The sequence below is a fragment of the Stegostoma tigrinum genome, chromosome 46 (genome assembly GCF_030684315.1).
Source record: "Stegostoma tigrinum isolate sSteTig4 chromosome 46, sSteTig4.hap1, whole genome shotgun sequence".
Classification (NCBI taxonomy): domain Eukaryota; kingdom Metazoa; phylum Chordata; class Chondrichthyes; order Orectolobiformes; family Stegostomatidae; genus Stegostoma; species Stegostoma tigrinum.
This window is the reverse complement of record NC_081399.1, coordinates 1,993,775-2,006,840: the sequence shown is the minus strand read 5'-3', so window position 1 is coordinate 2,006,840 and position 13,066 is coordinate 1,993,775. Positions and strand designations below refer to the sequence as shown.

Below are 13,066 nucleotides of genomic sequence, written 5' to 3'. Positions count from 1 at the left end.
CCCACTTTCTTGAATCCCTAACCAATGGAAATAGTAAATCTTTATCTCCTCTGTCGTTTCCTCTTAATGTCGTACAGATCTTCACTCAGATCAACCTTCTTTACAGAAAAGGCCTCATTCGTTATGACATGAACAAAACAGAGGCAGCTCAGCAGGATCTGTGGGAGAGGAAGCAGAGCTAGCGTTTCGAGTCATACGGGATGAAACAAACAGATGGCAGCGCACTGAGATCGGAAAATGGTGCAGCATCAGTGAAGTTGGGAGTCTCTGTCACTGCAGAATTGTACTCAGATGGCTGCTCAGTGTCGTGCTGTCACTGTCCTGGTGCCGAGAGAAAGACAACTAGTCAATGAGCTGGAGACGCTATTGCTCACAAGACAGAACCAGAAATCAGATCAGCAGCAGGTTTAAACAAGTTCAATTGTCATGGTGCCATACCGCGAATGCCAATTAAAGCAAGGATGGTGTAGAACACCTTCTCCACGCGTTGAATTGGTTGATGCATTTTTCCGTGCACTGTGATCTGCCCCTTCAACCAGCTGACAAGCTCGTTGTATGAAACTCTGAGCTGATGCACTCCCAGAGACCTTGCCTTGTACTGTGCCGAACCTCCCGGGGGAGGTCCAGGTTGCAGCTTTGTTGCTGTTTTTTATTTGGCAAATTTCTGTAAATGAATAAATTAATTAAAATAGCAAGTGTACTCCTGATTATGAAGGAGAATTCGCTCAGTATCTCATAACGAAATAACGAAAACAAATCTGAAATCTGCTACCAATAATGATGTCCATTCAAATACCACACTCCCCATCCCGAGATGAATACTATTTCAATCGAAGTTTATTCTGAGTGTGAAAATGCGTCTCAAAGCTGTCCTTCTGTCTTCTGGGGTTGGAGCTGTGCTCTGTAAACAAGAATATTTCACTCACTGATTGAAATGTGACGTTTCTCACACACTGAATGCGTGCATTTCTGCCCAGGTCAGCGTCTCTCCCCATCCCCAGTTACCCAGGATCTGACATTGCATGACGGACCATGTCAGGACAGCATTCTGCCTTTTCTGAGGGAAGGGAACTCAGGGAAGAAGACCGTCTTCTAACGATGGAGACACGGATGAGAGCTCTAATTCCAAATTGGAATGCAATTCGGACTTCAGAGGCTGCTGGATGTCAGCCTTGAGCGCACAAATGTAGCCCAGAGATAATCTCACAATGGTCCAGACTGTAATGGGGTATTCTTACAGTAGACCGATTTGTCATCTCACACTGCAAACAGATTCACTTTCTACTTTTAACAGGTGCCAAACTGAAGAAGAACCAGGGCAGGGATGCAGGACACTATCACCAGAGGGACTATTGCAGCAGGGGTGCAGTTTGGGAAACAGAGGGGACTGATTCTTATAAACACCGTTACCAGGTCTGAATCTGAAGGCATGAGGGGACCAGCACTCTCCAGTATGAGCATACAGCAAAGAACAAAGAAAATTACAGCACAGGAACAGGCCCTTCAGTCCTCCAAGCCTGCACTGATCCAGACCCTCTATCTAAACCTGTTGCCTATTTTCCAAGTATCTGTATCCCACTGCTCCCTGCCCATTCGTGTATCTGTCCAGAAAAATCTTAAATGACACTATCATGCCCGCCTCTACCACCTCCACTGGCACCGCTTTCTAGGCACTCACCACCCTCTGCGTAAGGAACTCTCTGCCCATATCTCCCTTCAACTTTTCCCCTCTCACATTGAAATCGTGACCACTAAAAATTAATTACCCCACTCTGGGAGAAAGCTTCCTCTGCTGCCTGCCCATTCATGTGTCTGTCTAGATGCATCTTAAATGACATTGTCATGCCTGCCTCTACCACGTGCGGGCAATCCAGGCACCCACATCCTCTGCAAAAGGACTTTCCAAGCATATCTCCCTTAAACTTTTCCCCTCTCACCTTGAAATTGTGACACCTAGAAATTGAAACCCCCACTCTGGGAAAAAGCTTCTTGCTATCCATCCTGTCTATACGCCACATGATTTGGTAGACCTCAATCAGGTCCCCCCTCAGCCTCCATCTTTCTAATGTAAATAATCCTAATCTACTCCTAATCCTAATCTACTCAACCTCGCTTCATAGCTAGCGCCCTCCATACCAGGCAACGTCCTGGTGAACCTCGTCTCCACCCTCTCCAAAGCATCCACATCCTTTTGATAATGTGGCAACAACAACTGTACACAGTATTTCAAATGTGGTTGAACCAAAGGGCTACACAGCTGTCACATGACCTGCCCACTCTTGTTCTCAATACCCCGTCCAGTGAAGGAAGGCATGTCGTATTTCTTCATGACCACTCTATCCCTCTGTGTGTCCACCTTCAGGATACAATGGACCTGAACACCCAGATCTCTCTGCTCATTAATTTTCCCCAGGGATTTTCATTTACTGAATAGTTCGCACTTGAAGGGGATCTTCCAACATGCACCGCTTCGCATTTGCCTGGACTGACCTCCATTTGCCATTTCTCCGCCCAACTCTCCAATCTATTTACATTCTGCTGTATTCTCTGACAGCCCCCTTCACCATCTGCTTCTCCACCAATCTTAGAGTCATATGAAGGAGGCTCCTCCTGGACTTAAACTCTGACCACAGGGTTCACAAACCTGCTCGTTCACCATTACACCAGGGCAACCAGAGCAGGATAACCCAGAGTGGGTTTATAATATCAGTTTGGATAGTGTAGGGAGAACACTGGCAGCAGACATATTCCTCTAGGACACAGCGAATTCCTGCTCTACCCTATACGCAGGGATATTCATTTATCTTGGTGACAGAGAGGAACAAATGCTTTCAGTGAGTTTGCCGTCCATTTCAAGGAAAGGTTTGGAACGAACCCAACCGAATTTGAGTTGGACGAAACTGCTGGATATCACCCGGCCAATTGCCCCAAACAGCAGCGTACTTTTGGGCGAATTATGGCATCTGGAAGATGGCTAATGCAGATGGGGCACCACTAGAGATGTGCACGAGAAGCTATACAAGCAGAATCTGTACAACCGAGGGATTATGACTCACACTTCCAGAGATGTTCAATCAAATAGTGGTACAGCAGCTAATTGCCAGACGTGCAAACACGCTTGCAATGGATAAGCGTGATTCTAGCCGAATGTCAGGGGAAGTAATTGTAGAAGGCTACGACACAAAATCTCAAAAGCAGCGTCGTTTTCTTGAACAAGTTGAAGACGAAGCAGAAAAGATCATTACAAATCTGCACAGCGGGGAGTTTTACAACCCATGGTTTCAACAAATAATTCACACAGATACACACACACACACGCACACACACACATGCGTGCGCACACACACACACACACACACACACACACACACACAGACACACACAGACACACACACGCGCGCGCGCGCACACAGACACACACACACAGACACACACGCACAGACACACACAGACACACACACGCACGCGCGCACACACAGACACACACGCACACAGATACACACGCACAGAGACACACAGACACACACACACGCACATGCACGTGCACACACAAATAATCCTCCCACTGGTCCAGTTGGAAAACCACATGGTTCTCGGCGTCTGACAATGGAAAATATTGAGTTAAAGAACAGGGCTCCGTTACCAGAAACAGCAGTAGCAACTATTCCCCGAACAATGACGAAACAAGCTCCAGAAGCAAAATAGCTCACTGTTCTCGATATGGGTTATGGGCTTTGGTCTATTCCTTTCAATCAGCAAAGTCAATAGAAATTTTGTTTTCACATTTCACCATCAGGAATCTACATCAACCTGCCTACCCAAGGGCCCTAAAACTCGCCACCTATCATCCAACAAAGATTTGCAAAAGGTACTTTTTCACAACGGGATTGTTTAATTCAGTCTGTGGATGACAGTGGAGAATAGCATGAGAAAGACAGAGTGTGGAATATCTGTTCAGGATGGCCAAGGTATACCTCTTGTTAACAGATAACAAGGTGTAGAGCTGGATGAACGCAACAGGACAAGCAGCATCAGAGGAGCAGGAAAGCTGGCGTTTTCGGTATAGACACTTCTCAGATTCTCCAGCATCTGCAGTTCCCACTACCTCTGAAACAACTCTTGGCTGTTAAATTTATTGGTGTGATGAGTCCCCAAGCAGCTGTGATGTATGCATTCAGTAAGTTCCCAACACCAGCAGGTATAAATTCTGACAGTGTGTATGTTTGAAATAGATTAACTAAATTCCTGACATTGTTGGAAAGGGGAAGTTATGTTTCAACAGATGGAATACATCTCCTGTCTGCATCTTTGTCAAAGTTCATTCTTCAAACTACCCAAGGAAGGGAGCATGAGATTAATTGCCCTAAATAAATATATTCTTCGCGTTTGGGAATACTTGAGCCGATGAATTGGGAAAACAGTGTGACTGAGAAGGAACAATATGACAGCCCCCTAAACTGTTAGAGGACGGGGTATATTTTGGTTCATTTGTCACATGTAGACAAGTTACAACTCTGGGGTACACCTTTTTCTTAAAAATGGACTGTATGTGGTGCTGATACGTGACTGTTATCAATAATAAGATTCTCGCCATCGCCAGGGAGCAGATACAACAGCTAATCAAAATAAAGGGCTATGTTGGTGGCCTTATTTGGTTAAGGGTGTGAAGCACTGAGTACATAATTGTTTACCATGTGCTCAAAATAACCCTGATCGGTAGACAAGTGAAAGGGGTTTGAGGTGCAGGAGATTTGGTGAAGGGCCATGGACGAATTTGTAGATAGATGGTCCTTGCCCACCTTGTCAGGGATGATACTGATATATCCTGGTAGCAATTGGCACTTTCAGTAACTGGGCTGAGGCATTCCCGACAAAAGCAATGCAGCTAAAGCGACAGTCAATATCCGAATGAAACAAGTGTCTGTGAGATGGGGCCACCCACATAGTATCGAGTCAGATCAAGGCACTCCTTTTACAGGTCGAGTAACGTAAGATGTTGTGGCCTTATTTAGTATCAGCCAAAAGTTCCACGCTGCCCAACAACGTCAATCAATTAGGATGGTAAAGAGGATGAATTGGACTTGACAAAGCACGATTCTGAAGGCCATGCAGTCGAACAATTCTTCAGGGAACGCAGAGTTTGTTCTAATGATAATGTGAAAAACAGTCTTCAGGTAGACTTCACATTTTTCAATAAAAGGACGTCCATTGAGGGGAATTGAATCTGTTTTAAGGTTGAATTATTCTGAACCTGAAATTGTTGCTCTTAATCATGAGAGAGCCGTCGGGAAATTTCTGGACAATACTCCATTAGCTCAGGTGTCAGCAGCTGTTAAAATATTACAAACAAGCAAACAGAGCAAGACTTATTTCGATGGTAAAGCAATTTTTTCAGAGTATGAGGAGGGACAACATATTATGCAATAGCTCATCATGTGTATTGTAACCACCGAGATATTCTGGACCCATTCTATTGCAGGCAAAGTAAGCCCTTCAATGAATAAGCTGTTGCAGGATTCTGGAAAAGGAGTGCAAGGTGATTCTTCGAGTCAAAGCGTCTGTTCATCAGAGATGATGTGAAGTGTGCAAGGGAGCACATTTGTGCTACAGTAAGGTGGAGCGGGGGTGTGTAGAGTATTGGAGGAGAAAAATGTTGGTAGTTCAGATCAAGTGATCAGAATGTGAGAATGGCAGAACAATAGTGAGCCGAGCTGCAGACTGAACAGTACAGACAGTCCCCTTTTGGCTGGTCGGGTAGTGAGAAAGGACATTGGGACGAGCATAGCTAAAAGCAAGAGAAGAAATGGGAGTTGGTTCACAATTTGATGGTATCGAACTCAATATTACGTCTAGCAGGCTGTAAAGTGCCCAGCTTGAAGATGAGATGTAGTTCCTGCAGTTTGCGCCCGGTTTCAAAGGAGCACTGCAGAATGCCGAAGATGGCCATGTGTGGATGCAAGTAGGATGCTTTGTTAAAATGACCGGCCACAGGACTGTCAGGGTCATGAGTTGAATGGGCAGGTTTGCTCTTTCTGAGGTAACATGGGAAGGTGCTGTTGAAAGGGTTGGGTGGTTGTGGTCGATTAATGGACGGGTTTGTCCTGAAGGGAGCAATCCCCAAGAAATGCAGGCAGGCGACTGAGGAGAAGGCGCATGTGTTGGTGACATTCTGCTGGAGCTGCCTGGAATGGCGGAGAGTCGCCTTTTGAATGAGGAGGTTGGTGCACGATGAAAAGTGAGGACCATTCCCCTCCAGGGTGGTCTGAGACCTCTCGGCTACTTCCTCGGCAGTGGACTGAACTCTCCACATCCACAACTGCTCTCGTCAACTTCAATCAGATTGCTCTCTCCTTTCATTCATCTCACTTCTGCCAAGCCAAAGAAGTAGCTATGGGCATCCTCGTGACTCCCAGTTATATACCTCCTTACGGAGTACGCAGAACCCTCCAGTATCCTCCTATAACTCTTTTCTCAATAAATCGAAAACTGTTGCAGTGTCATTTCTTGGTCGTGCCGGGACCTTGAAAAGTTTGTTCATTTTTCTTCCAGTTTCTAGCCCTCCATTACTTCCACATCGTCTATTTCCAACACTCTCTTCATTCTTTTATGCTTTATTCTTTATTCCAATACATTGTACCTTTGCTTTCTGTGGCCTCTGTGTCTCCATCTCGGGGGCATGCACTGTCCACTGATGGCCACTCTAAAGCCATATCTACCTTCATGACTCCTTGTCACACCCCATGTCCTGCAAGGACTCCATCCCATTCTCCAAGTTCCTTCACCCATTCCACATCTGGTCAGATGATGCTGCCTTCCAAAACAACGGCTTTTGCCTTTCATACCCAGGGTGTCCCGCTCACTGTGGATGACAGGCCCTCAGCCGCATCCGACCAATCGCGGGACGTTAGATACCTTCAAGGAAGAGATCAACAAATTCTTGATCTCACAAGGAATCAAGGGCTACGGGGAGAGTGCATGGAAGTGGAGTTGACATTCCCATCACCCATGATTAAAACGGCGGTGTGGACTTGATGGGACGAATGGCCTTACTTCCACTCCTATGTCTGACGGTCTTATCACCCGTGTTTGCCATCTTGCCCCTTCCAATCAACAGCGTGATCGGGCTCCCCCAACACCACCTCCTCATCGCCCTCAATTTTCACCCCACAAACCTCCAGAAATTGCCGCTCAGCAATTTGAATTTACTTGCAGATCCTGACAAACGGAATTCTCCACATCCTGCTTCCACAACTCACATTTCCAAAATGCGGGGGTTGTTGACTGCAAACAGGCCTCACTGACTGACTGTTTTATTTTCAATTCATTCACGGGATGAGGGCATCACTGGTCAGGAAGCATTTATGGCCCATCCCTAACTGCCCAGAGGGCCGATAAGAGTCAAACACATTGCTGTGTGCCTGGAGTCACATGTCGACCACACCAGGTAAGGCTGGCAGTTTCCTTCCCTAAAGGAGATTAGTGAGCCTGGTTATTTTATTCCCGACAATCAACTAATGATTCATGGTCATCAGTAGCTACTTAATTCCAGACTTTTATTGAATCCAAATTCCACCATCTGATGTGACAGAATTTTAACCTGGATCCCCAGAATAATATCTGGGTCTCCGGGTTAACAGTCCAGTGATAACACCACTTAGCTATTGTGACCGCAAACTGGCTTAGGGTTAGGATAACATCAGGTTTGATCATTCCTCATCTTTGTGATTGGAAATTGTTCCCTGGCCTCGTCCGTCCATCTCCCTTCAACTCTTCCATCCTGTCTTCAGTCAGCTGTTTCTTCGTCCTTCATTCTACTTACTTTAAAACTCTCTTTCTTTACCTGCTGACAGTGACTCCAAGCTTAGATGGGTCTGAGCCCTTTTCATTGACAAGCCATGAATTAATGAACATGGGTCATACAAACAATATTGAACTAACAGGGATCGATGCCCTCTATATTTAACATATCATTGTATGGGATTCACAGACACAAAAATGAAGCCAAAAAATATATGGATGGAATGACAAAATTGCATTCAGTGTTTATGATACAGGTCTGTTAAATAGTCCAAGATATTTACTTCAGTGAATCAGTACCTTTGATTTATTTCATTCCAACCATAAATACGTGCTATCAACATATCGAAATTTGCACAGCTAGTTTGGAGTTGATGTTCACATTTACAGCCTGAATTTCTAACCTCATATCAGGGAGTGACATTGGTTGTGTGTCAGTCATGACATCCTGGGCCTGAGACATCACCTCATCCTGCTGTCCCAAAAATGAATGGGGAACAGACTCGAAAGGAGAAAACAGGACCGAAAATTATCATGCCAGGATTGCAGTCCAATTCGACACATAGAACATAGGAACAGGGACAGCGAATTCAGCCCCTCGAGGTACCGACATGCCTTTGCTTCATTTCGCTCAATATCTCTTTGCTCAACAAAAATTTATTTGTCTCAGATATAAAACTATCAAATGACCCAGCATTGGCTGCCTTTTTTATTGAATGGATTTCCAAACATCTCCCAATTTTTATGTGTAAAAATACTTCCAAATAGTCTGGCCCAATTTCTCACACTATGCCTCCTGGGTCTAGAATTCCCAAACAATGGAACCAGCTTATCTTCAGGTACACTGTTTCCTTCTCCTCTCTTCATGTCTTGGAGGTTTCTGCACTGAGGAATGTATCCAGCAATTAGGCGTAGAATCGCTGCACTGGTGAAAGAAACCATTTGACCAATCGACTAACCACCCAAACAGGATTCTCACCAGACCCTGTACCCCCAAACCCATCCCTATGAATACACATTCAGTGTGGCCTATCCACTTAGGCTGAACATCCCTGGACACTACGGGGTAATTTAGAACGGCCAATCCACCCTAACCTTCACATCTTTGGACTGTGGGAGGAAACAAGAGCACCAGGAGGAGAACTATTCAGACACCGGGAGAATGTGCAAACTCCACACAGACAGCTGTCTAAGGGTGGGATTGAACACTTGTCACACCGACGGACATCTCCTTGCCCTTGTAGTTCCTTACTGCCACCTCTATGTTTCTGCACATTCTGATCGAAGATCACTTCTTGTGATTGTATTGTTCTGGCTCAGAGTGAGACAACCCCAACACACTTTCCTTCGTTTTGAAAACACTCATGCCCCACTATAATTTGGTCGGTCAGCGGTGCTCAAGACACTGAGGAGGAAGGGAACAGATTCTGATACCCACATGGTCATCTCCTAGCCCCCCACACTCTTTCACCACGGCTTGCATGTATCCAAATTCTAGCTGCTTTCGGTTCTCAGAAAGGGTGTCAAAACTCAACGCATTCACTAGGTTTCTCTGTCCACAGACGCTCTTCACCTGCTGACTTTCTCCAACACTCTCTTTGTTTTGCTTCAGAAGAACTCTCAGCTTAGGAGAACGTCACACACAAAACACAACAGGTAGGAACCGATTTCTGGTGACCGACCCTTTCAACAGGAAGACCAGTTTCAGTCCCTATGTGAAGGGCGGACAGAAATCACTGCATATTGTTGAAATCTAGATTGATAGCAAGGCAGTGCTGGAGGAACTCAGCAGGTCTGGCAGCGTCTGTACAGAGAGGGAGAAGTAGAGTTGGCATTGCGAGTTTCGTGTAAATCTTCAACAAAACGTGGAACATGGTCATTGTACACAAGAGCACGGGCATGAAATTGAACTCTACGGACGGCACAAAACTTTACCGTGTTTGTCGAATGTGTTGACCATTGTCAAGAAATGGGTCCAAGGGAATTTCAACACCTTTTGCAGCTCTGCCCTGAATTTGGTTTGTGTCATTGCATAGATGCATGTGTTTGTACAAGAACTCAAATGAGTGAGCAGATACCCAGTCTCAGTGGCAATGTATGGGGGTGAGGTATAGTGTATTTGGTCAAGCACAGCAAAGGTATTGACCAAAGAACTCACTGCAGATGTCATATTCAGCAGCATAAAACTGCCTGATACCAGGGAGAGTAAAATAATTGATTTCCTTCGGCTTTTCATCTCTGGATCAGTCTGACATCTAGCTTGCTGAGCCCGGAGTCTCCTCCGGCTAATATTGCTGCCTACAATGTGTCTGGCAGTCAAACCGTTAAATAGTAATATCAGAATGAACGGAATCCATGTAACTAATACATTCTGCAGCCTGGAGTACATCGCACCGACAGGCGATGTCAGAAAGATCACACTGGGACGGAATCCCCACTGAATATTGTTAATTGTGCCTTGATGCTCATATGCAAACCAAAAAGGGATGTTCTCTAAATATACCAGCACCGAGACAATTATAATGACCCAGGAGGCAGTCCTCACTGTGCTGTACTTGGTTTTAAGTTTATGACAGCATATAGCTACATATCGGTCAAAGGTAAAGCAGACTGTGTACCACACCGACAGATACACATTAGTGCAGCTCATGTACAATATAAGTTTAATAACCACAGTGTAGGAGAGGAATGAATGTGGGAATCGTTTGTTCAAAACTTGAAGCACAATGACATTAACGAGCATGATCATCAGATCCGCTGTCACCATGGCCAGCATGTAGACTGAAATACATTTAGAAAGGCCACATTTTCCTCTTGAGAGAATCACAGTTGCCAGGAGGTTTGCTGGAAGAAAGGAAGGGAAAAAAAATAAGTTTGAGAACATAGGAAATTAAGTAATGGCCCAGTAGCGTAATCACAAACTAATAATACAGAAACCCAGATAATATTCTGGAGAATTTGATCAAACCTGAACTAGAAATTTGAATTTGAACTCAGCATGTTTGAATTCATTAAAAATCTGGAACTAAGAATCTAATGATGAAAATGGAATAATTGTCAATTCTCAGACGAAAACCAACCTGGTTCACTTTAAGGAAAGAACCGCTGTCCTTAACTGGTATGACACCAGAGCACAACAATGTCGTTGACTCTCAACTGTCCTCTGGGCGATAAGACATGGGATATAAATGCAGCTCATGACACACATATCCCACATGGAATAAAATATTAGTTTGCATGGCATATTGTGTGTCAACGTACAGATGTTACATTACGAACTGTGTGCATTGAATTGTGGGGTTTCATATTGTCATAAACAGAAAGGTTCAAGGTAATATTTTTGAAGAAGCTCATTGCGGATGAAAGTTTATTGACAGACTACAAAGACTCTCGCCAACTGTTATAGATGCACCAGAGACAGCATCCTATTGGGATGTATGACAGATTGGTTTGGTAACAGCGCTTCCCAAGTCAACAAGAAATTTCACAGGCATGATGATAGGCCAGTCAATCACACAGACATTCTATCCATTGACTCTATCTATACTCCCAACTGCTGCAGGAAGGCAACCAGCTTAATCAAGAACCCTTCCCATCACAGTTTCACAATCTTCCACCCTCTTCCATCAGGCAGACGATTTTGAAGTCTGTATACGCATAGAAATAGCTTCAAGACCATCTTCTTTCTGCTGTAATTAGAATTCTGAATTTAATGTTTGAACCCTCTGTCTGTGCTCCTTCTCTGCAGGCGTAATATTGTGTTATCTGCTCTGTTCAGTTACAGTATGCATTTCGTATTGTATGGTCTGCTTGTTCTCAATGCAAAACAAAACTTTTCACTCTACCTAGGTACATGTGATAACACTAAATCGAAACGATTCAAACCAATAAGGAGACACAACGCCACTTTCTGAAGGTCAATGAGAGATGAATAACAAAGGCTGTCTCACCTCCCAAAAAATAAGAAGACAAAGATCTGAAGAGATAAATAAATACATTCTGAAAAGGTAATCTTGGCTGGGACTATCATTTTTCTGCAATGAATCAATAAACAAGGTTCCACACCAGAGTGCGCATCTCGCTGTTGTGTATGAACATGTGGAACAGGAACACAAGTAGTCCATTTGCCCCCTCGAGCCTGCTGTGCCATTCAATACGACCTTGCTCTTCTTTTAGCTTTTGAATTCCACTTTCCCATCGACCCAATATAACCCTCAAGTCCGCAGCCAAACCACAATCTGTCAACATCTGTTTGGAAAATATTGAAGGATTCGGCCTCCACCACCACTTGATGCTGTGAAATCTAAATTCATATCTTTCCCAGAGACAGAAAGGAGAAACAAATCTCTCGTTGCTTTCTCAAGGAGTGAGCCCCAAGCTTAAAGCACATAAAACAGACATTAGGAAGCATTTCTTTGCATAACAGGAGCGAGAGTTTAGGAAATCTCTTCAACAAGCTGCATTTAACACTCGATCAGATATTCAATTTGAAATGGAAATTAATAACGTTTTTTGTTAAATTAAGGTATTGAGCGATACACACCAAAGGCAAGTCGATAGAGTTAGGTCACAGCTCAAAGATTAATACACTGAATGGTAGAACAAACTCAATGAACTGAAAGGAATCTTGCTGTTTCAAAATGATACACAATATGCTTGAATGTAACTGTCGGGCCATGGGATATATTAAATGAATAAAATGAAGATCAGCAGATGCAGAGATCTGGAGAACTGTAGAAACTCAGCCAGTATGGCAACATCTGTAGAGGGTGAAAAACACAGTTAACTCTTTGATTCTTCATCGGACCATACCTGGAACACCAAAAGCAGCGAGCACAGGATAGAAGATGTCCTTTATCTGTAAAATTATTGGCCGTACCATTCTTTGGAAGAATTCTCGATTTATGCCTCGTTGTATCGTTTCAATGCGAATGAATTGGAGACACACAACGGCTGCCCTTTTATTGCACAGTTGGTGACCAAGCATGAAATGTTTTTGCGTAACATCAGATCCTAATTAATCACGTAGCACATAGTTCAGTTCAGACATAATGGAATGTCATTATGTCAGACAAAACATTTGAACATTCATCACAAGGAGAAACACTGATCATTGAATGGAATTAAAATGTGAGAAGCATCAGTAAAAATCATGAAACTACCACTTTAACATTAAAAACTATTTACTTGCTAACTGGCAACCATCCAAAATTGCATATGCAGGATCATCGTTCTGGGGTAGTGAGCGTGATTGGTAAATCATCAGTGA

General features: G+C 44.1%; 1 protein-coding gene across 1 annotated transcript; it reads right to left on the bottom strand.

Moving 5' to 3' along the window:
* Positions 1-9,582: 9,582 nt before the first annotated feature.
* Positions 9,583-12,679, bottom strand: LOC132207362 (5-hydroxytryptamine receptor 4-like). The gene is made up of 3 exons (XM_059642772.1): positions 12,610-12,679; positions 9,733-10,641; positions 9,583-9,650 (listed from the first exon to the last, which is right to left on the bottom strand). Exons 1-3 carry the CDS (start codon positions 12,677-12,679, stop codon positions 9,583-9,585), a joined length of 1,047 nt encoding a protein of 348 aa, XP_059498755.1.
* Between the last annotated feature and the right edge of the window lie 387 nt (positions 12,680-13,066).